The sequence below is a fragment of the Suncus etruscus genome, chromosome 18 (assembly GCF_024139225.1).
Source record: "Suncus etruscus isolate mSunEtr1 chromosome 18, mSunEtr1.pri.cur, whole genome shotgun sequence".
NCBI lineage: Eukaryota > Metazoa > Chordata > Mammalia > Eulipotyphla > Soricidae > Suncus > Suncus etruscus.
The window spans coordinates 21,829,366-21,853,648 of record NC_064865.1 but is presented as its reverse complement, the minus strand read 5'-3'; the positions used below and the strand labels follow the sequence as shown (position 1 = coordinate 21,853,648).

The 24,283-nt window shown below is 45.0% G+C and overlaps 1 protein-coding gene across 1 annotated transcript in view; it reads right to left on the bottom strand.

Moving 5' to 3' along the window:
* Nucleotides 1-24,061, bottom strand: part of CNKSR3 (CNKSR family member 3) — a 98,852-nt gene extending 74,791 nt beyond the window's left edge. The window contains exon 1 of the mRNA XM_049765357.1: nt 23,828-24,061. Within this exon, the coding sequence (XP_049621314.1) occupies nt 23,828-23,879 (52 nt within the window). The 5' untranslated portion in view covers nt 23,880-24,061. The remainder of the gene's footprint in view (nt 1-23,827) is intronic.
* Between the last annotated feature and the right edge of the window lie 222 nt (nt 24,062-24,283).

The window sequence follows — 24,283 nt, the reverse complement described above, 5'->3', positions numbered from 1 at the left end:
TGCCTCTGACGTGTATTAGCTTTTCCAGGGAACTAGAAGACTGATTACAGCAGTAGAGTGTTTGCCCTGCACATAGCTAGACCCAGGTTGTATTCCCAGCACCATATATGATCCCCCCAAGTCCACCAGATGTGATCTCTGAGCTGAGAACCAGAAGTAAGCACAGCCAGGCATGACCCATAAAAACAAAATATATGATTGAGCATGTTCTACAGATGGGTACCAACAACTGTCAAGTTTCAAAGCAAGAGGCTGGTAGAATGACCTGGAGAGAAGACCTGGATAAAAATTAAAGAACAAGTCATGCCAGCATATTTAAGATATGTAAATGGCTTCTCCATTCATTACTGTTCCCTCCCCAAACACTTTACAGTGGATCAAGATCTAAGTTTCTCCTTACCTGCCCTTCTTTCTTGGTGACTTGTATGACTAGATATTAATGAGTAGAGTTATCTTTATTTCATAGCAATCAATAGAATCAATGGAAATGGGAATGTTTTATACACAGGATATCCTAGTCAAGAACAAAATCAACAGCAGAAGTTATATTAAGGAGTTAACACTACACTTTATTATACTCCCTGTGGTGATAAATAACTTGACCTGAATTCTCACTGAACCTTGAGCAGAACTCCTCAAAGTGTGGCAAGAGAATGACTCCACATTTACAATTGGGCTGGTTGAAAAAGCAAAATCTAGAACTTAGCCAGCACCATCATTGAGTTGATGATGGTCAAGATCCTCAATGTGAAAGAAGTGACTCACTATAAATTACTATGTAAAGCTAAAGCAGTTTTAGAATAAAAAATAAACACACAAATACTCAAACAGACCCCCACCCGGGCTTCAAGAAGAAACCAGGGGGTTCAGAGATCTTCTCAGAGATGAGAAAAATGACAAATATGTGTATTATATTTGCTGTCCAAGCAAAAATCAAGCAGTGGCTCCTTTTCTGCATGAAATAAACTAGATGCACAAAGCTCCTACTTCACCCAAACCTAATACTGTACAAGGAGAGAAAAAAACTATTGCTTTGGGGATGACAGTGATGATGGGGCTTGCTTGGTTTGATCTGGACAGTTTTTAGCACCAGCGATTGAACCCAAGGCCTTCAACATGCAAAAGAACTGTTCTAAATCCCTAGCCCCAGAGAGCATGAATATTTGAAAACGTGACTCCACTCGCTACAAACACCTTTGGGTTTGCCCTTCCTTGCAAACTGTGGTGGTGGATCCTGACTTTACAAAGATTAACATTTCATTCCTGGCCATCTAGTGAAAATGTAAATCACATCCTTTGACTCTGGGGTAAAAAGAATAATCTTGAAAAGCGAGAAAGAATGTTCCTTGTCTGGAACAAAAACAGCTCTGCTCCTTACTTTTGCAACATCACTTTCACTGTGACTGCAAAAAAGCAAACAAGACTAACAACTATATTAGTTGAGACCTATGATAGGCCATCTGCTTTTGTAAAAACTGTCTCATGTTTTTGTAGCATTAGAGCTATCTAGTTATCACTGAGGAGGGTAATTATCTACCTTAACCCACAAAAACTCTGCTTGAGATCTCCTAATGCCTTTTAAGTCATTATAAAAGACTGACTTCAGACTAGCAATCACTGTAAGGAAGTCTTCCATAATTGATTTTAATTAGTAATTTTTCCTAGATGCTTCCATTTTCCCTTGAACTCTGTACACTCATTTCTGAGATAGAGACATTTCTTTTCTCTTGTTATAGAATTAAAAATTATTCCTTTTCTCTTTGATTAGATGATGACTGTAGAATTTCTACAAAAAAAAAAAAACCAAAATACATTTAAAGCTCAAGGTACATAAAAAATATTGCAGGGGGAGAGGTGCAATTGCTGGTGTTACCCTGGGCCTGCTTCTCAAGGATCACTCTTGATGGGGCTCAGGTATGTGGTGCCAGGTATCAAACCTCAAGTCAACTGCACGCAAACAAACACCTTAATCCCTGTACTACTTCTCCAGCCCCCAAAAGTCACTTTTAAATCAGAAAATAGGGGTCCGGGGTGGTGGTGCAGTGGTAGGGCATTTGTGTTGCATGTGACTGACCTAGGAAGGACCACGGTTCGATCCCCCAGCATCCCATATGGTCCCCCAAGTCAGGAATAATTTCTAAGCACATAGCCAGGAGAAACCCCTAAGCAACACCAGGTATTTACAAAAATAAAATTATAAACCTTAAAATAGAAAAAGGTACAAATATGCATGCTCCCATAACAAAATACTTTTATAAAATCTATTCAGAACACTGAGCTGGAATGAGAGTATACAGTAGGGAAGGTACTTGCCTTGCACAATAGAAGTTTGACCCCCAGTACTCCTTACAATCACCTACACCTGCCATAGTGATCCCTGAGCACAGAACTAGGAGTAAACTCTGAGCACCACTGAGTGTGGCTCAAAAACCAAAAACATAAAAATACTCTCTCAAAGCATTGGACTGGGTGTAGATCATTAATCCAACATAATCTAAAAAAAAAACTTTTAAAGTGAAAAAATATGCTGAAAAAATATTAATAAAATGGTTAAAACTAACAAGTACACATGTCCTCCAAGGATCACATGTGCAAACATCACGAAAGTTAAAAGATAAAAGAAAAAAAGTGGCTGGTCTTTTTTGACTGCTATTAAAAAAAAAACACTAAAGTATAACCTTATTAAATTACTTTTCAAGGGCTGGAACACAGATCAATGATAAGGCATTTGCCATGATTGTGTGAGACCCTTGTTCAATCCTTGGCACAGCATACAAAATCTAAAGTACTAGAACCTAGCATGTGGCTGGCATGTGGTTCAATAGTGGCACCCCATTTGGTCCCTAAGCCCACCAAGAGTGATCCTCGAGTTCAGACCTAAGTAAAACCTGAGCACACCATCTCCCTACCCCAAAAAAAACCCTAAGGCACATAAAAATATATTGCATAGAATTATCTTTGTGACAAGGAGAATTTTCTTCTTGGCAAGGAAAGTTAATGACTGAGGTCGGACTACACCCAGTGGTATACAGAATTACCACTGTGGGTTGCTGGAAAGAGAAGCTTTCCCAGCACTGCATCTGCATTTAAACCTGGGAACGTGGTGGCTACAGTTAACCACCCAGAACAATCCAGGGAACAGTGCCAAGCAGAGAGGAAGGCCACGCCCGCCGTGCATAGGTGGGTTTTCACTGAGTTGTTTGTCATCCAACCTGAATCTAGTCCCATTCATCTTCAGCAAAATCCGAGTGTCCTTTTCCAGTTGCAGACATTCTCAATGAGTACCTCAAGGTTGTGGCTGGAAGCTGGTCTGGCAAGTATGATTCACAGCAACATTGGGTCTGAAAGGTTCCTAGTGTATGTTTCCATTGCACCAAGTTCTGAACAGCATCAAGCACAACTAGAAAAAGGAAGTGGGGCAGGAGGTAGCTTCTAATCTAAAGATGCTACATCCACCACACGTAGAGAGAAATTCCTATAAGCCATACGCTCTGTTAGGCTCAGCCCAGGAGAATGAAGATTTGATCCTCTAAAGATGAAGTGTGAGGTGAGCCAGCATCATTAATCATTAATCGACCAAAGCAGCTGATTGCAGGTGATAATGCAAAGAACTCCCACAACTCAAGGAGGTATAGTTTCCAGGCCAGACAACCATAGGCTAGCATTTCCCCCTGGGTTTCTGGCCTCCCCTTCACCAGTCTCTGTCCCCTCTAACCTCCCTACTAACTGCCCTCTCCACCTGGCAACCTATACTTGTTTTAACTCCAGCCCAAGCCTTAACAGCGTGCCTTCCTTCACTGAGCATTTTTGACTGATGTTGAAATTTTAATCCATGACACAAGTCACAGGACAAAGGAAAGAGCCAGAAAGACAAACTCGTTTCAGCACAGAATTTTGCACTGACTTTTCTCCTGGGGATCTGGGGACTCACCCCACTGTAAAGGGATGTTGTTCATTCTGGGTCTAAAAGCCCATGGGATGTAATAATCTGTTAAGTCAAGGGCTTCCCAAAGAGATAGTGAATCAAATAGTAACATAGAAGACCCTTGAAAAAGAATCACTTTTTCCCCAAAACACAAAAGAATTCAAAAGTTATGTGCAAGCCAATGCTCATGGTAGCAAATCCTACAATAGCTAGGGCATGGCAACAGCAACAGGTGATTGAATATAGACATTGTAGTATATACATACACAAAGAAATACTATGCATGCCTTAAAAGGATGAAATCTTGCTGTTCACTACAACCTAGATGGGACTGAAGAGTACCATATTAAGTAAATAAAGTCAGAGGGAGGAAGACAAGTACTGTGTGCTATATAGAGAGAAAAGAAAGATGCAAACTTTATCAAACAACAAGCCCATGACCTTGAATTATGAAAATGGGATTAACAAGAAAGGGGCAGAGGGCTTGGGAGAGGAATTTATAAGTGACCTAAGGCCAGTGGGCAGGTTGTAGGCATTTTAATGGTGGGAAAGAGTGTTAACTGTATATCAAAACCATAAGCCTTAGGGCCTGAGAGATAGAACATTGGGTAAGGCACTTGCTTTGCACACAACTGACCCAGTTTCAATTTCTGGTGTCCCATAGGTAACCCCAAGCCCATTAGGAATGATTCCTAAGTGAAGAGCCAGGAGTAACCACTGAGCACCGTTGGGTATGGGTAGACCCCAAACAAAAACAAAACATAAGCCTTAACATTGATTACCAACATGTAATCTAAACTACAACGTATAATTTTTTAAAAATCCAGATTTACTCTTGGCCTTCTCCTTTCAGGGCTTTCTGTAGATGGTCTCTTTGTCCTTCTATCAAAAGGTGGTCTGGAAAGCATCTCACGTCCATTTGGGTGCTCTACGTCACCCCACTGGTTCTTCAGAACACAGCCACACACACCACAAGTGCCATTTTTCAAGTAATTATCATATCGTCTTAGCAGATGACCCCTGGATCCTTTCAGCCCTTCTCTATACAATTGCTTTTATTTCTATTTTGGGTGTCCAAGATCAAGCCTAGGACCTCCAGCATACACTGGACAAGCTTGACTAAGGAGCCTGACATCTGCTGTAGCTCATCACTGTCATCTCAGAATGGAAATCAGATGCCTCCTGGGGCTCCAAATCCTGCAGTCACCTCCCCAACAAACACACACACACACCAAATACTCAAGCCAAGAAAGATCCCCAAATCTTTGCACCCACTGCTCCTCTTTCACTGCTCCTCTACCCTGCTCACTAAACCTTCAACATGTCAGCTTCACACCTGTCTTCGGGCATTGATCCTTGCTCTTCCTGTCACCTAGAATATTCTTCCGCCTGTCAGCAGCACCTCTCAGAAATCGCCACCCTCCCTCCCTGTAGCCACCTACAATCCTTCCCCAGAGTGCCTGGCTTATCCTGTATCTTTTCCTGCCTGTCTAGACCGCTAAAGATATGGGCTCCGAGCAGATTAGATCTGCTGTCTGCATTATTGTCTGGATCACCTTGAGGCCCACAGAAGACACAGTCCATAAAGCTGTATAAGGAGGCCCTACTCAATCAGAAAGCATCTGTTAGCAGAATATGCCTGCACAGAGACTAAGAGCTAATTCCACACGACCTAGTGGCATGGTCCTTAATGTTATACCTCATTTTCCAGAGCTAGATTTAGTGTGAATGATATATGTCACCATTTCCAAACAACAGGTAAATGGGAGGGAAGGAGAAAGGGAGGGAAGAAGAGAGGGAGGGAGGGAGAGAAGGGGAAGAAGGGAGGGGGAGGAAGGAAAGGGGAGGGAGGAAGAGGAAGGAAGGAAGGAAGGAAGGAAGGGAGGGAGGGAGGGAGGGAGGGAGGGAGGGAGGAAGGAAGGAAGGAAGGAAGGAAGGAAGGAAGGAAGGAAGGAAGGAAGGAAGGAAGGAAGGAAGGAAGGAAGGAAGGAAGGAAGGAAGGAAGGAAGGGAGGGAGGGAGGGAGGGAGGGAGGGAGGGAGGGAGGGAGGGAGGAAGGGAGGGAGAGAGGGAGGGAGGGAGGGAAGAGAAATTAGCAACTTTCAATAGAAAAAATTAATCCTAGGGCTGAGAAACAGTACAGGAGTTAAAGCACTTGTCTTGCATGCAGTCAATCCTGATTCCATTGCCAGCACTGCATATGATGCCCTGAGAACTGGCACATGTGGCCCAAGTCAACCTACCCTCTGAAAAAAAAAAAAAAGAAGAAATGTGAACCAGGAAGAATAGTGGGAAAGAATTGGGGAAAAAATAACCTGTTACTTTACAGCTAATTCTAAAAATTAACCTGTCACTGTATAGCTAACTAGTAAGTAAAGAATTTTCAATGATCATTTTTAGAAATTGAAGCTATTTGGAAGGGCTGGTGAGAAGCTGATGAAGCCATGCATCAGGCATCTGGAAGGACCTCACCACCTCCTCCCTCAGGTGCCAGGCGCCTGGTAAGCCTTCCACACCCTTGATCCTCTTTGCTTGATCCTTCTATTTACCCACTGGCTTTGGCAACACCACAGCGGCACTGAACTCGGGTACTGTCTCCACCCACACAGCCAGAGCAGCCAACCATGTCAGCCACAATGGAGTCCTTCCCTCGTGTAGCACTGGAGGAGACTTGAGGGATTACTCCATGGCCAACACCTGCTGCATTTATAAGCCCTAGTTTTATATCTCCCTTGACACACAGCCCTGCAGGATTCTAAACATCTATTTGATTTTGTGGTCTGTGTCTCAGAGTGAGCTATACAGGAGTAATTCCGGGTGTCAAATTCATGTAGATGCATCAGTTCACACTTGCTTTTGTAGACCTGAATTTCAGCAAACATGATGCTATTTTAGCACGTTCCATGTGCCAAGCTGCAGGATATTGACACTACATTAAAACATGAGACAATTATAGCAATGACAGGGAACTCTTGTTTTCTTAAGTGTTGGAACCATGCAAGATGTGTCGTCCACAAACTAGAACAGCTTTGGGAGTAGATATCCAAGTGCGAGACTTGTTCTTGAACTACAAAAGAGCTTCCCTTAGAATCCAACATGCATTGGTGGTACTGCTATGTGAAGGCACAAATTATGGCCATGAAAACCCCCTCCCACCATCTCCACATGCAAATGTTGCTTTTTCTCTCTGTTTCTCTCTCTGTCTCTCTGTCTGTCTCTCTCTCTCTCTCTCTCTCTCTCTCATACACACACACACACACACACACACACACACACACACACGGTTTTTTGACCACCTGGGCAAGACTTACTGGCCATACATTAAACACCCAGTGCTTAGGGCACTGCCATGCACCTAGCTGACCAGCATTTCAGAGTCAACTACCATTTGGTATGTACTGGTGCCTCTTAGGATCATTAACTCTGCACATCAATACCCATGTCTTGCATTTCAACAACATAGCTGTGTACATCTGGCTGTTAACACTTATCAAACCAATCCAGGGCAGTTTGGAAAAAGAGTACATAAGATGGGTTGGTTGCTAAACATTAACAGATATGGAGAAGGACTGCAACTGAGGAGTCAAAATCTTGGTCAAGAAAGTGGGAACAGGGACTCTACCAGTGTCACCACACAGACCTCTGGAGCTTTTCTGACTCTAGGGAAACCTCAGAATTCAGACCCATCTCCAATACCAAAGAAGCCAGGACTCTAACACAAAGAAAAAAAGAAAATAACTTGATGATCTTAGTCTACACAAACCAGAGAAGAGATCTGTTCTCTTCTCTGAACAGAAATAACCATGGATCGATTTTCAGTGTACGTTTTTGGTCTTTAAAAATATGGGAGACAGTACTGTGGGTAAGTTGCTTGCCCTGCATGCAGTGGGCCCACGCTCAAATCCCAACATCCCATATGGCTCCAGAGTCCCATCAGGAGTGATTCCTAAGCAGAGCCAAAAGTAAGCTCTGAGCACTACCAGGTCTGGTCCAAAAACAAAACTATATATATATATATATGTGTGTGTGTGTGTGTGTGTGTGTGTGTGTGTGTGTGTGTGTGTGTGTGTGTGTGTGTGTGTGTGTGTGTATGTGTTTATACATTTTATATATATTGTATATATACATATATATATGGTTTTATATATTTTGTTATATAATATGTATTATATATTAATCCTATCTCTTAATTTTAACTTAACAAGAGAACTAGAACTTTGAAAATACAACTAACCTAAGCATATACAAAAAATATCAATACTTTTTAGCCCACCATTCCTATTTGTAATGATCCAACATTAGTATTTTCTGAGCAGTAAAATGACAGGTTATACTTAAATAGATCAATTCCAATTATATTGTTAATAATATAAATGCTTCCCCCCACCCCTCCTTGTCCTCAAAACTTATTATCAAGCTAAACTTAACACACTGACTCTGGCACTGCAATTTGTGTTAATTAAATCACATTCAAGTGTGAACAGCCATGGTATGCACAGGCATTGGCTTGTTAAGTTTGTACCTTGCCCAGCTTGGTGAGAGCTCAGATTCTGGAATCAGGTCTTCCTTGATTCAAGCCTCTCTTGCTAGTCATAGAGAAAGGAGCTTGGGTTCCTTCACTCTAAAGACAGCCAAGCACTGCTGTCCATCTAGCGTGGGGAGACAGAAATAAGAAGATTCATGACAGGGCCCAGCCCTTAGGGCCAGGCAGTCACTGTCTCTTGCTAAATACAACCTGCCAACAGCCAGGCCCATCTACCACTTACTTCCAAGCATGTCCCTCACATGAGGTACAGGAAATGGAACAGAGGAAAGATACCATCTCACTTCAAGCTCTAAAAATTATGGTTGAACTGGAATCATGAGATCTAAACTACAACAATCACACTTTAAAAACGTGCTTGTCAGGGCCAATAGTCCAGCATGTAGGGCACTTGCCTTGCATTCAGTCGAAGCAGGTTCAATCACTGGCACCCCATACAGTAAGTACCCCAAGCCCATCAGGAGCATTTCCTGAGTGCAGAGCCAGGAGTAATCCCTGGGTACCATGAGGTATGGCCATTTCTACCAGAAACTTTCCTATCAAGTTGCCAGGCTGGTGGGGTGGGAGGAGGCCTGGGGACACTAGTGAAGGAAAGTTGACATCAGTGGTGGGTTGGTGCTCAAACTGTGTCTAAAACTCAGCCATGAATAACTTTGTATATCCTATGTATTTTAACAAAGCAAAATGTTTTAATATGTTGAAATAAAAACATAATGACAATTTTAGCAAGAACTTTTATAAAGAATATGTGTACATGTATACGTATATATGTGCACACTGCAAGTATAGACATGCATGCACATGTAAGAAACATCAATACACATGTGACATAATCTGTGCATATACATGTCTATATGTATACACAGTCTGCATTAAGACACATGTATAGTGTGCATATTCTGGTTGCTTATGAATGTACATGTACAATCTGTATATGCACACATGTAAGCTTGCCTGTACATGCACATGTACGATCTGTATATATGCATGAATGTGTATATACGTAACATGCATATAAACAAACAGATGTGCAAATGTATGTGGGGAAAGGAAAATGGTAAAGGAGGAGAAAAAGAGAGAGGAGGGAGGGGAGGGAGAGAGGGAGGGAAGGGAAGAGAGAAGGAAGAGGGAGGGGGAGAGATAGAGAGACCACTCATTTACGGAGCAACTGAAAACTGGAAAGGCTGACTTTTCAAAAATTTTGCTGACTTTTGTAAACTGCATTTTACTCACTTTTTGTTTCCAACTCATAGCAAAGTCACCTGGTAGCTCACTAGCTAAGTAAGACTGCATGATGCATCACAGACATCTGGAGGATGGATATTCCCTATGTGAAGCTGTGCATAGACTCCAGTACCAGCAACAATACCTGTGATGGTCAACATCACTCAGCCAAGGGCAAAATAAACCGAATTAGGAGCAGCCAAAGCCTTTGTTTTCATATTGAAAAGTAACCACAGTGGTCTACCCAGTCCAACACACATTGGGATTTCTGGTTTGGACACATTACATGGAATTACAATACTACAACTGAAGAAAGAATGGCAACAGCCAAACAACAAAATGTTACCAGTACAGACTGGTAACAAAATGATGGGCAACACAGCTGAACTCCTACATCTAAGGAGTGCACAGGAATTGTCTACCTAGGGGAGTTTACATCTGACTCTGGCTATCCACAAAGGGAAGGCAAGCCAGCCCACCCTGAGGTTTGACTGGCCTGTGCCACTTCACTTGACTGGCTGCTTTCCAAAAATAGAGAAGCATCACATAAAAGTTCCTGGTTTCCAAAATTCCTTTTGAAAAAAATGTTGTTGGAGAACAAACATCAGATCTGGAAAATACAAGTCTCAGAGTCTGACAAAAATTGAGCAATAAATGGGTTGGGGAGTTGCCTCTTCCCAGCACTCCCTATTGATATCACTCCCCACTCTCCAACATTTTCATTTTGTTTCTGACATCCTGGGGCTTCTGAGTTTGCATCTTCTGGTGTCATTACTGGTCCTCAGAATTCCCATCTGTACATTTTCTTTCATGGGGGACTCTCTTGATCTTGGTCAACCTTCTCCAACTCTACACTATACAGCCCATGTACTGAAACAAAAGAGCTGTAGGCCTTCTCCTGCAGCATATTTGCCACTCTGAATACCCTTCTCTTGCCCCTCGAGTCTTTTTGCCTCTGTCTGCTTTATTGGAAGCCAAGTCTGTAGGCTAAGTGAAAGAGAATTATTCACCATTCTCAAAAATGGAGTAAGCAGAGAGGCATTTAATTATGCCCCAACCATGGGGCCAAGCCTGGAAACACAAACCAGACCAAAGTAGTCTGTTTTCTCAGATGACACATTCAGAATGGTACACAAAACAAGGACCATTGAATCTGTGGAGTATCAGATGGCTACAAGTCCATGAGGACACCCACTTTTACTCTTTCCTGCCCATAATGTAGGTAGGTCACCTGACCCTATCTGCTGAACTCTGCCCTATCAACAACCACCTATACAATTCCATTCCTGGCCTTCTCATCTGCTTTCAGGTTAGACTCACAATCAATTCTAGAGAACAAAGTGGGGATGGCCTTCAATTTTTGTGTGCATCACATGACTGGTGTAAACCAGTGCTTTCCAATGCTTAGCAGGGATTCCACCAAGCATGTATTAGAAACAAAAGAAACACAGCTTTTCAGGATCCTACCCCAAGTTTCTGATTCTCTGGATCTGGAGTAAGTCTGACAACGCATATGTGTAAGTTAAAAATGTAGGTTCACAAGATGATCTGGAATGCCTGAGAAGACCTATCACTATTCAGGAATTTGAAAGGGTAATCAAAAGGCCTCCCCAAAACAAAAGCCCAGGCCCAGATGGATTCACTAACCAATTCTTTCAAACCTTTCTAAAGGACCTACTAACAATCCTTTTCAGGCTGTTCCAGGATATTGAAGAAATAGAAATACTCCCAAATAGTTTTTATAAAGCCAACATCAGAGATGCCACCAAAAAAGGGAACTAAAATCAATCTCTTTGCTGAACACTGATGCAAATATCCTCAACAAAATTCTAGCAAACAGGATCCAACATCTCCTTTAAAAGGTCATACATCATAACCAGGGATGATTCAGTCATTCATTCCAGAGATGCAAGGATGGTTTAACATAACAAGTCAATGAACATAACCCACATCAATAAAAGATAAAAATCATATGATCATACTAATAGATACAGAGAAAGCATTTGATATGGTCCAAAACCCATTCATGACAAAAACATTGGTGATGGGAAAGTTGCACTGGTGAAGTTCAGTGTACATGCTATGACTGAACCTAACTATGAACAATTCTGTAATCATAGCACTTAAATAAAGAAATTATTATTATTTTTTTTTTTTTTGGTTTTTGGGTCACACCTGGCAGTGCTCAGGGGTTATTCCTGGCTCCAGGCTCAGAAATTGCTCCTGGCAGGCACAGGGGACCATATGGGGCGCCGGGATTCGAACCGATGACCTCCTGCATGAAAGGCAAACGCCTTACCTCCATGCTATCTCTCCGGCCCAGAAATTATTATTTTTAAAAAATGCAAGAAAATCAGTACAAAATGTGGGGATGCACCACATGTATGAGGCCAGTAAAGGTCTTAAAAATCTCACCTTCTAATATCAGAGGCAATTTTGGGACCAACTCTGATTGGATCCCCAATGTCCAGCCTGGACTTGCCCCAGGAATGGTCCTCATGTTGTCATACACATGTAAAATCACTTTACTCTTTCCTTTCACCTTTTCTGAGTTAAGTACCAAAATTATATCAATCCTGACCCTCAGATGATTTATGTTAAAGTCTAGCTAATAAAAGTGGCAGGGAAAACAGAAAAAAAAAAAAAAGAAGAAGAAACTTGGCTGGCACAATAAGATCTAAGAAGTTGCTCAACAACCCTTGACCAAAAATGCATTTTCTCCCATGACTGTCTGGTTTCTTGTGCAACACCATTGCTGCTGACCCACTCCAGGGTCGGCATGAACACAAATACAGCGAATGCTGGGCTGAAAAGAAAACTGCACGTAGTGGGCAGCAGCTTCCGTGGAAACCAACCAGCCAGTTAGCCCCAGAATTGTCCTCACACCTGAGCACCACCAAATGTGGGCCAATCCCTAAATGTAAGAGGTAGGCCCAAGGGCTTTCTTTGCATTAAGAGTGCTCTTGAAGTGTCCTCACAGACGTTGAATAAGAACCACAGGTTCTCGTGTTTCTCTCTCCTCTCTCCCCTCCCCTCCCCCTTCCCACCCCCAGGGGTCTCTCCTTTCAGAGAAGCTTTCTATAAAGTCCTTCAACATGGCTGACAGGTGTTTAGGCCCAAACCACTTAAAACTGTATGTCTCTACATGTCATAGAAGCCAAAAGGTTTCTGTTTCTTTAAATATTTCTTCCTAATCATTGTAGGCTTTCAGGGGAGTGGTGTCCCTGCACACTGCACGAAGTCATCTCCTCACAGTTAGTTTAAGACTCCAGTTGGAATCCACATTAAGGCCATGTTGACAACTTCAACAGGTGCTGCAAGAGTCAGAGCAGCCCAGTCCCCTCAGCTGCTGGCCTCTGTTCCAAGACCATCATCCAGGTCGCCTTTCGACTCGATTTTCCTGAAGACACTGACTGTTACATGACCTGAGAACATGGCTGTCTGCTCTTCAACAGGTGAGAGCGAAAATGAACACCCACAGTGAAATCCAAAAGCACTCAATTCTCCTTGTGCTGTAGTTCTCTGGAAATAGGAAGTACAATGTTTCCTTTCACTAAAAGGCTTTCCTCAGGAAAGCCTGATTCAGACTTCCCTAATCACCACCTTCCCTCAGAGATAACCAGAAGGGGGTTTCCTCTCAGGGAGTCAATCACCAATAATCTCGTTTAAGGCATGTGGGTGAGGTCAGGAAATGAGGAAAGGAATGAAATGAGCGAACAGTTCCAGATGATTCTAACATGAGTCTCATCCCCACCTTCCCACCCCCATACACTGTTCACTGTTTCAACTCCTACCTGTTGAACATGTCTCCAAGCACTATCTTTCAAGCTCAAGGACAGAGGTTGTTTGCAAAAGCAAAACTAGGGAGTCATATCTAAGAAGCATGATTATTTCCACCTACCAGTTCCTGTGATTCAAAGCTTTTCAAATTTTTCCTCCCAAACAACCTACAGGGTCTGCATGCTAAGCATGTCGTTTGCTCTCACAACTGTAATCGCATTTGACCTTCTGATCCCAGGTTAAAAAATGGTTCAATCATTGCCCCTGGATGTCAAAGAAAACAAACCAAGCTAAGTTCACTTTCACAAAAACCCTATTCATAGATGAATCAACAGCTTCAGAAACTGTAGCTCCCAGCAAAACCTGCCAGCAAGAGCAATCACGTGAACCAAGCCTGTGGATGCCAGGAGTCAGCCTGCTCTCTGCTCTCTAGTTTATATGACAAGAGTGGAACCAGATTGAGGGAAGGGCCAGGAGGTCCCGGGGATGGGATGGAAAAGGAAAATAAACATACAAACACATACACACACAACTACTGTCTCTTGAAACGTTTGAACTACTGAATGCCAATGCTAAGTGATAGAGAGATCCGCTGGATCTTTAACTGGGTTTCTCCAAGCACAGCACAGTTGACGACACCTTCATCCCTAAATGTGGCCTCCCAGCTGCAGCCCCCAATTCTTTTCTGACCCTCACTTCCAGATCAACTCACTCTTCTGTTTTCTACAGCAACTAGAAACAAAGGTGAATGCCTGGCCTTCTAGAAGGATAAATCCTTCTATGACCTGGTTTCTAGATGTCTCTCCCACCCACCCACCATCCTTGCATTTGGGGACCTACCACACTGACTTTTCTCAGTCACTCCAAGCCTAGTCATCCCTCAGTTGTCTACAGTAGCCACAATTCCCTTCTCTCTAAAGTTCCTATGGAGATGTCCTCTTGTCATTCATGCCCAATGGCATCTCCCTAAGTGACTCCATCCATCACCCTCCTTGTCTGGTCATCCCACTTTCTTCATTGCGTGAATGAGGTGAGGACATGTCTCACTGTCTGTTCTGTTGCTGCTGAGGTTGTTATCCCTCACTACCAAAATATAACAGGACCCTAGCCCAGACCCCAGCACATAGAACATGGCTGCATTTCAAATAGGTCATCAAGAACCCCAAAATTCTCCTCAAACAAAATCACCTGCACTCCTATGTTCCTTGCAACACTGTTCACAATAGCCCGAATCTGAAATGTCCCAAGTGTCCCAGACACTTTATCCCAGATGGATAAAGGAATTCTGGCACACAATGGCATACTACTCAGCTGTAAGAAAAGAGGAGAACATGAAATTTGGCCACAGGGTGGGTGGCTCTGGAAAGTATCGTGTTAAGTGAAGTTAGTCAGAAAAAGGCACACACAAAATAAGCTCACACATCAGGAGATAAAGAAGCATCATAAGGGAATAACAAATCACCAACAGCAACAGAAACCGAGATCTGGCCTTCAGTAGGATGCTTATCAGATAAGAAAAAGAGGGTATACAGTTGGAGTAGAGGTGAAGAAGATACACTGGGACAGTGGTCTCTGGAGGCGAGTATGGTGAGGGATATTTATGGGAAGAACCATATCTCTAACAGTACTAGAAACCAGGATGCCCAAAAGAAACACAAGAAAAAGAATGACAAGGGTCTGTCCAGATCCTCCCAAGAAAAGCCCTGCTAGGACAACTTTCTGCCAGGAACAATAAGATTTCGAGAAGTGAGGAGTGAGAGTTCCAAGAAGCCAAGGGTAAGCAGACATGAAGCTGCTGAACTCACAGCCTATTCAGTAATGGGAAGATAGAACTGTCATTAATTATTTGCAAGCATAGGGAAAGTGACTGCTGGCCACAAGTGTGTTAAATATTTAATCAGAAACAATGCAATTACACTCCATATAGACTGGGAGTTTGGGCCAAATGTTTTCCCTATGGGACTTGTTGGATCTAAAATGCTGCAAGTTCAGGTCCATTTTGCAGATGAGAAACCAAAGGCAGGCTTGGAGATGACAAGCTCCTTAGGCACACTTCCAAACCAACAGAGCCTCTGAGTCCAGACTGACATTACTTAGCTACTACAGCTGCCTGAATTTCCCTCCCAAAGGCATTGAAATGAAAATGCTATGAAGACTCAAAGGCAAGCCAAAACAAGGCCAAAGTTGCAGCTGCTATTTAAGAAAGCCAAGTATATGTAGGGATGACTTACCTACCAACCAGCAGTGTTGATAGCATCTGACAAAAGTCATAGCAATATGACACTCAAGATAAAAATAAAAGATTGAGAGATGATTCATTTCATTAATGAATTACATTATAAAACAATACAGACAACAAAGTGTAATAAAAGCAACAGCAAGCAAGTAGCTCAAATGTATGAAGGGAAAGATGATCATTAATATGATATAGGGCTGGAGAGGACAACAGGCAAATCACATGCCTTGCACAGAGCTGACCCAGGTTCAATTCCTAGATCTCCATGTGGTCCCCTGAGCACCAACAAGAGTGATTCCTTAGTGCAGAGAGAGGGAGGGAGGGAAGGAAATCAAGAGAGACCTGAGAGACAGACCAGTGGGTAGGGTACTTCCCTTGCCTGCAGGAGACCTGGGTTCAATCTTCCATCCCAGAGTACTCTCAGGAATAAGCCCTGAGTGCAGAGCCAGGAGTAACCTCTGAACACCACTGGATGTGGCCCAATAAAAGAAAAGAAGAAAGGAGGAGTGATGGAAGAAGGAAAAAGCCCCTTTACATAGTTTATGGAGAGTGAAAAGGTACTATCTTGGTGAGAGCAGAGAGCAGCAGTTGGCAGAACCAAGAGAAGTCAGGGCCAGAATGGGGAAATGTCTAAGCTCCTGGCCTTTTGCTCCTGAAAATCTCATTTACTATTCAAAAGTCTCAGTTCCCTCCTCAGACAAGCTCCCTCTGTGCCTCTCCTAGGCTCAAGAAAAGACCAAATATGAACAAGGATGGATGAGCTGTGTGGTATTCATGTGAATGAAGGTTGGCTTGTCCATGCAAACTCCAACATGAAAACTCTGACAATGGCTTGAAGGAGAGAAAAGAAGGAAGGACGGAAATAGAAGGACAGGAGGGGAAGAGAGAGGGAAAAGGGAAGGAGGAGAAGAGAGAAGGAGAGGACAAAAGGAGAGGAGGGAAGGAACGTAGGTCCATCCTTGGGCTGCAGGCCAACGCCTCCTTCCAAAGGGCAAGGACAGCCCAGGTTTCTTATTCCAGAAAGATATTAAGGGTCTTTTTCTGCCACCAATAAAATCTCCCTCAAATCTCAGTAAAGTGCTATGAACCTCATATAGTCACCAGTGTTTCCCAGTGTGAGCAGTAACGGGCATCTCAGAATGATCTAGGACAGTGATGGCTAACCTTTTTGAGCCCGAGTGCCCAAACTGCCGCACAAAACCAAAAGAATTTCCTTCAAGTGCCAGCACATCAATTAAACCTTGATAACAAGATTTTGATATCACACTCGCCTCCCTCCGCGACACATATCTTCCCGAGTGCCAGCTGCAAGGCCTTCGAGTGTCACAGCTTGAACGCATGCCATAGGTTCGCCTCCTAGATTCTAGGAGGAAGCAGTAGCATTGGAGACAAAGGGGTAGATCACTCTGTTCATGCAACATGTTGACACCAGCATGTACCACCTATAGTTCACACTTGGTCTTAACACTAATTGCAATGCTGGTATCAACAGATTAGAAAGTAGATTTCTTAGGGGACACTGAGTTAGTTTTTATTTTCTCTGAAATGGGAGCAGTGGGCCACATAAATCTGGGGACCTCTGGATTAAGGAGTGTGATGGCAAAAGTCTTACCGTAAAAAGTTCACCTGAGGGCCTGGAGACATAGCACAGCGGTGTTTGCCTTGCAAGCAGCCGATCCAGGACCAAAGGTGGTTGGTTCGAATCCCGGTGTACCATATGGTCCCCTGTGCATGCCAGGAGCTATTTCTGAGCAGACAGCCAGGAGTAATCCCTGAGCACCACTGGGTGTGACCCAAAAACCAAAAACCAAAAAAAAAAACAAAAAAAGTTCACCTGAGTGGACAACCTCCAATCTCATTGACCTGCAGGCCACCCCATTACTCCCTCAGTACACATCTCCTTTCAGTAAAAAAAAATGTGGTTGTTATGAGAATTCTTTTAGCCACTACACATATGTAAGAGATCACGGGATAGGGAGAGGAATATCTCAGTTTGTTTGCCTTGAATTCGCTGACGCTATTGCTAGGTGGTGCTTATAATAAATATTAGCACACCCCCTAAATTGCTTTAGCTTGCTCTAATTAGGCAAGCATCCTCAAATTAAGTGTTGTCATCCCCAGATCGCAAATAAAATGGACCGTGTGTCAGATCAGATAGCAAAGTGTGAAAACGTGTTTGCAGTTTTGCGCCTGAGTCATGTGCACATGCCCATCGCTTGGGAATTTCACACATATGCAGCTTCCAAGCCAGCAGGTGGGCTATGCAGCTGCCGCATCAACCTCCAATGGACTCCTGAGGTCTGGTCCTAGAGTGGGCACTAACCAGTGGTCAGCAAAAGACCATAAAAGCCAGTCCTAACACCACGCTCACTCACATCTAGACTGTAAGGAAACAGACTGGAGGCAAGTTCTAAATTCGTAACATTGGCCAAACTCTACCCAACAAACCAAGAAACTTCTTGACCAGCTGCAGGTCCTGCCCCGATGATTGGTGGACGAGGGGCAGAGAAATCTAGACCCTAGAATGATAAGAATCAACCTTAAGACACACCCCACTGCTCACAATAACTTATGTCCTGCAGCTATAGAATGAAAGAACAGAGGAAGCAATAAAGACAGGAAGTAGTAATTTACAACAGTGCTTATTAATAAGATCTCAGTCTAGGGCAAAACTGGGATAGAAACACTGAGACCAAGTCTCCAGCCCACCTTTTTCCCATGAACTTGCCCACAGCAGGCCTGTGATGGTGCAAATGCACCATGACTACATACAAGACCCTGGAATAACTCTGCCTCAGTTTCTTCACCTTTAATAGGAGCTGATAATGGTTCTGACAACTCATGAGGTTTCTTTGACGAGTGTATCTCTAAATGCTTAAAAATCTCTGACCCATAATGAATGCTTTTAAGGTATAAGGGCGAGAACTTTAGGGCCAGAGAAAGAGTGCAGTAGACTGTATGCATTGCTTTACAGGAGACCTAGGTACAATCCTCAGCATTTCCTGGCACCTGACTGGAGCAACCCCAAAGTCCAGAAGTTCCTTCCAGGAGAGAATTAATGGGAAATAGGAAAAAAAATGTTTAAAAATAGGAAGACCTTGAATAATAAAGGAAATTACCTACCTCTGTCCAGAGGACTTTTAAGTCCCAAAGAAAGGCCTTTTGCAAGCAGCAAAAGCAGAGCAGGCCTGGGGGAAGCATTCCCACTGAAAGGTGCAGATGCAAAGAAATGCAAGGCATATGGCCAATAACCCACAAGCACACACAGAAACAGACCCCAAATTGAAAGGTTCCCCAAAACTAGGTATACTGCTTCCCAGGAGCCATCCCAGGGAAAACAGGAGTCCAGACAAATGTACCCTCAAATTCCAAGGCTCTGACCTCAGATAAGAAGCCCCCTTGATTCTTGAGGGGGGCAGCATGCACACAACACCAAGCTGACCAGAGAGCTTTGCAGGACCCATAGCTGAGCTGGCACCCATTCAATCATTTAATGAGCTCCTGAGAAAGCAGCACCCTTGGGCATGCAGCAGAGCACAGTAGGAGTGGGGATAGGGCAATCTACCTCCTCCCAGTTCTAGGCACCCACTTTTATGCAGGGGCATCACGATGCTCAGATGAAGCTTGAAGGCCAAAACCTCCCACCTGTCAGTTGTGCCTAGGGAAACTGTTAGGGAAGTTAAAGTCCAACACTGCACCCAAGGCAGCAGCAGGGAAGTGGGGGAACGTACTGAAAACATATCTATGAAAAGCAATACCTGGGACCTGAGAGTACAGAGAGTTAAAACCTTGTACCTTGGCAAGCCCTCTGGCCAACCCCCATCCCATTCAAATCCCTAGTACTACATATGATTTCCCCAAACACTCCCAGGATCACTCCTGATCACAGAGCCAAGTGAAGACCCTGAGCAAAGCTGTGTGTGTGTGTGTGTGTGTGTGTGTGTGTGTGTGTGTGTGTGTGTGTGTGTGTGTGTGTGTGCGCGCGCATGCACATCCCCACACATCACCGCATACACTCACATACCCTGCCTTCCAACATGCACATACATAATTTGTCTCTAAAAATCAACAACAGTGTCAAGTACTTACCAGTACCTATTCTCTTCCTCCAAACTAAACAAAACCAACATCTCATTTGTTTTTAGGGCCAGAAAGTGCCTCACAAGAAGCAAATAATAAACCTACATTCTCCAGACCCTTTTGCAGCATGAGGTTACCACATCACAGTTCTGACAAGTCAGGAGGCTTGTCATCAGCGGACAGATCTGCAAGACTTGGGGAACCCTCATTTTTCCTCTGCTGTCCAGAGGAAAAGCAGCTATCTTGCACTAAGGCAGTGCTTCTCAAATAGTGGGGCGCACCCCCCAGGGGAGGCAAACACTGTCATAACAAGCTAAGCCCCATGTTTATGTCTCTGTATGTCTCTGGAGCTGAGAGTTGCTGTGTCCTGCTTCAAACCCGCTTCAAAAAGCTATGCATTGCAAAACGTGCTCATTGTAGTCATTAATCCAGACATCAACTCAGATTAAAAAATCAGCTCAAATTACTTTATATATTTTTGTTTTGCAGGTTAAAAAAATTTTTAATAAGATACTATTTACAGTCGTGCGGGGGGGGGGTGCAAAATGTTTTCTTCTTCCTAGGGGGGGCATGACAGAAAATAATTGAGAAGCATTGCATTAAAGCATGGAAAATGCATAGCAAGTCCCAAAGCCACAGCACAGAATAAGAGGAAGACTGACTTGGGACTGATGTGAGGTCAGCTCTGCTCCAGCCTGTCCTCCCCCAAAACAGCCTCTCCTTGGAGTCTGAAACCCCCTTCCCCAGAGAAAACTAAACTTCCATTTGTTTACTGCACAGTCAATTGAGGTTCCTATTACAAAGAGGTAGCATGCCCTATTCTTACCTTTGGAAGCGATCTGGAGAGATCATTTGCTTTGCAAAACTTGACAGAAAGACAAGGTGCCAAGAACTATGACTTGATTTGATTTACAAATAACTTTCTTGATAGATGCAGAATATGTAAAAATAAGGCATTGTATCAGGATGACTCTTCTCCCTGGAACCAATTATTAGTGACTTGAGCCATTGAAACCGCAAGATTGACTCTTCCTGGGAGCAGAGATCCCCAGGCAAAGTGGACTGAAGTAGAAACCCAAACATCTGGTTTCCAACAAAGCAGTCTTTTCTGAGCTCTGTAATACTGGCCTAGGAACTTCCTTATTCTGTGCCTCAGTTCCTTCAAACACAGAAAGAACAGCTCCTACTGCAAAGGGAGGTTATTCCTATTAAATGGGCTCCTCCTTGGCCATGCTCAGCCTTGTTGCTGACCCACTAAACTGTGAGAAGCCACTGAGAGATGATCAAATTGCTGGCCACAAGTCATGATTAATACAAATACCAAAAGCTTCAAATAAAAGTCAGGTAACAAACAAGTAGAATTTATTTTACAAATAATGATGAAAGCCATTCATCCTGTACACAGCCTCCTTTTCCTGGATACACACATGTTCGCCAAATAACACCAATAGGAGCACCAACTTTGACAGTGATCAGGGTTACCTTTAAATCTACAACCTACTACAGTGTGCAAAACCACACATAGTGGCACCATCAAGCCTGGCAGGGTTTATGTGAAGAGTTGCTTGGCAGTGGGATGTATTTATAAAATGAAGAGGTCAGTGAAGACAGCTAAAAATAATCTTATAAGCAAACAGGTCTTTCCCTTCATTAGCAGAATCATCCCAGCAATGTACCATGCAATTTGGGAGAAGGCAGTCTCTGGTCATATGCCCGTTAGCCACACACTCACTCTTTTGCACCTTTTTAAGCTTTGAAAGACAGAAATATCCAGGTCATTTTTATCAGGCTGCACATATGGTCCCCCAAAGGTACACACCTTCTGTATAAAGTTCCCAAGTGCTGCCACGGGTCTGTCATCTGATCAGTTTCCACTACTCCTGACACCAAGACACGGAGCCACCCAGAACTGCCCTCCCGGGTCAGTAGGAAATTTTGCCAAGATGAAAGTGATCTCAACCGAGTCATAACATCAAGGCCACTGGATACCAACCACATTTTAGACTGTTCTTCCTTTTCCGTGCTAAACAAACAGAACAGGATGTAAATTTACACTTCCCCTCTCCCAATCCCAAAGGGACCTGAAACAAACAACACAAACAGAAAGTTTTTAAAGACACAAAACATAAGGGTGTGAAGATCACACCCCATAATCTTCCTGTGTGCCTGTTACCATTTTCTGCTTGAGCTCTGGCAAGTCAGCATGATGCACGACTGTAATGCCTTCTTGGCAGAGGCCAAGGGCCAACAGAAATACCATGTGGCGGAGAGATAGCACAGTGGCGTTTGCCTTGCAAGCAGCCGATCCAGGACCAAAGGTAATTGGTTCGAATCCCGGTGTTGGTCCCCCGTGCCTGCCAGGAGCTATTTCTGAGCAGACAGCCAGGAGTAACCCCTGAGCAACGCCGGGTGTGCCCCCCCCCCCAAAAAAAAAGAACTACCATGTGGACCACAAATGGGAGCCAGGTAGGGAACTTCATGTGGAAGGAGACTCATTTGAGAAGGAAGAAAGAGGTAAAGATATTTCAGTCTAAGATCTCAAATGAACCCAGCGATCCCAAATGCTGATGTTTCTGCATGGAATGCGTGAAAGAAAAGGTGGTGAGAATGCAGTATTCCTAGTTCCCACACGTGTCTATGTCTAGGCACTGGCGCTCTGGCCAGCCACATCTCTAGAACTGCTGACCCCTCACAGTGGACAGTTTTCACAGCTAAAACTGCTTAAGTCACCACTTCCCAGTGCTCTGGGACCAGACATATCAACACCCTAGATCTGGGCAAGTATCCAGAGAGGCAACTCACCCTCATTTCAAAATAGGGTCTGGGCAGGGAGTTTCTAAAGCGTGAGTTCTGTGCCAAACACTCGACAATGCAATTTACCTGGCAAGTCTCAAGCCCAAGATATTCTGGTTTTCCACCCCCAAAAAAGCGGCATTCCAAACCCTTCCCTCCTTCCTGCCCCTCCTCCAGGACCCCCTCTCCCTCATGGTCCATGGGGTCTGCTCAGACATGAAAAATGAGATGGAGACATGCTGTGCAGATGACCTGACGTTACCCTCTGTACCTACCTCGCGGGCCTACAGCGATGACCCAGAGCCATAGCAAACTGTAAGGCGCTACCCAAGTCTACTTATGAATTTGGGGGAAGGCCACCCTAGAAGAACAGATAGAAGAGAAAAACAAAAGCCAGTAACTTGACAGGCAGTGAGCTGGCTGGGAGGAAGAGAGAGAGGGAGGGAGGGAGGACCCCATGCAAACAGGTCAATGCTCCGTGGGTCCCTCCTCTGCCGGGCGCACTAGAAAGGTGGGCGCCGGGGAAGCAGCTCCAACACCCCTTTCAACACCCCCAGCCCCAGTGCTTCGCAGTGTCCAAACACAGTTAAAGCTCATGACAGCGGTTCTAAACACTTCTGAGTTCTCTTTCCCAGGACTGAAATGTGGCCTGAAATTGTGGCGCCACCGGAGGAAGGAGAATGTCCGTCCAAACGCCTTCTGCACCCTAAGTTTTCTGGATCCAGGCCGCCGGCACGCGCCGGAGCCTCCGGATTGGTTCTGGAGGTGCCCTCTCACCTTCTCTCCATACAACAAAAAGGCTCGCGGCTCGGGGACCGCTGCGCACTCGGGAGGTCCAAAAGGGGGTGAACCCACACAAAGGCTCCTTGTGCCCCTGCGCCCCGGGACGCGCCAGAGTCGGGGGAGGGGGGCGTCTCGCCATTCTAGGGCCTCTCGGATCCCGAGGTCCGCTATCCCAGTCCGCGCCTTGGACAGAAAAGCGCTAAAAAGTGGGGGCTCTCTCCCCGCTTGGAGTTGTCACCGCCCGCACCCCGAGAGCGAGAGTAGAAATCGGGGCGAGGGCGCGCAGACCACTAGGAGAAAGTTTGCACGATCACCAAGCGGTACTCCACAGCACGGGTGGGTGGGTGGGTGAGCGCCGTACCCCGGAATCCCGCCAGCACCCCCCACCCCCGCGGATCCATCTCCAACCTGGTGGGCCTGGAGAGGAGATGCCGGAGTCCTGCGCCCCACTCCCGCTCGCTCACCTCTGGTCCAGTCCACCACTTGCTTGGGGCTCCACTTGGTCACGGGGTCCATGGCGCACGGCCTGGCTCCCGAGGAGCTGCCGTCCGCTGGAGGGAGGGAGGTCCCGGCTGCCCGCGCCCCGCGCCCCTTCTCGGCTGGGCGCACCCCGCCACTGCGCCCCGCGGCCCCGTCCAGGCTGCAGGGCCGCGCTCAGAGGACCATCCCAGCGCCTCTGCCCTCCGCGGCTCCGCCTCCAGCTGCCACCGGCCCGCGGCGGCTCCTCCTCCGGCCCAGACACCGCAGCGGCTCGGGGGGCGCGCAGGCAGGACCGAAGGACAGACAGACCACCCGGCCCGGCTGGCTCTCCAGGCTCCACGCGGCGCGCGCGGGACCCGCGGGGCTCCCCAAGACCCGGCGTCCGTGCGCCCCCGGACGACCCCTCTCCACGCGGCGCTGGCTGGGGTCCCTGCTCCGCT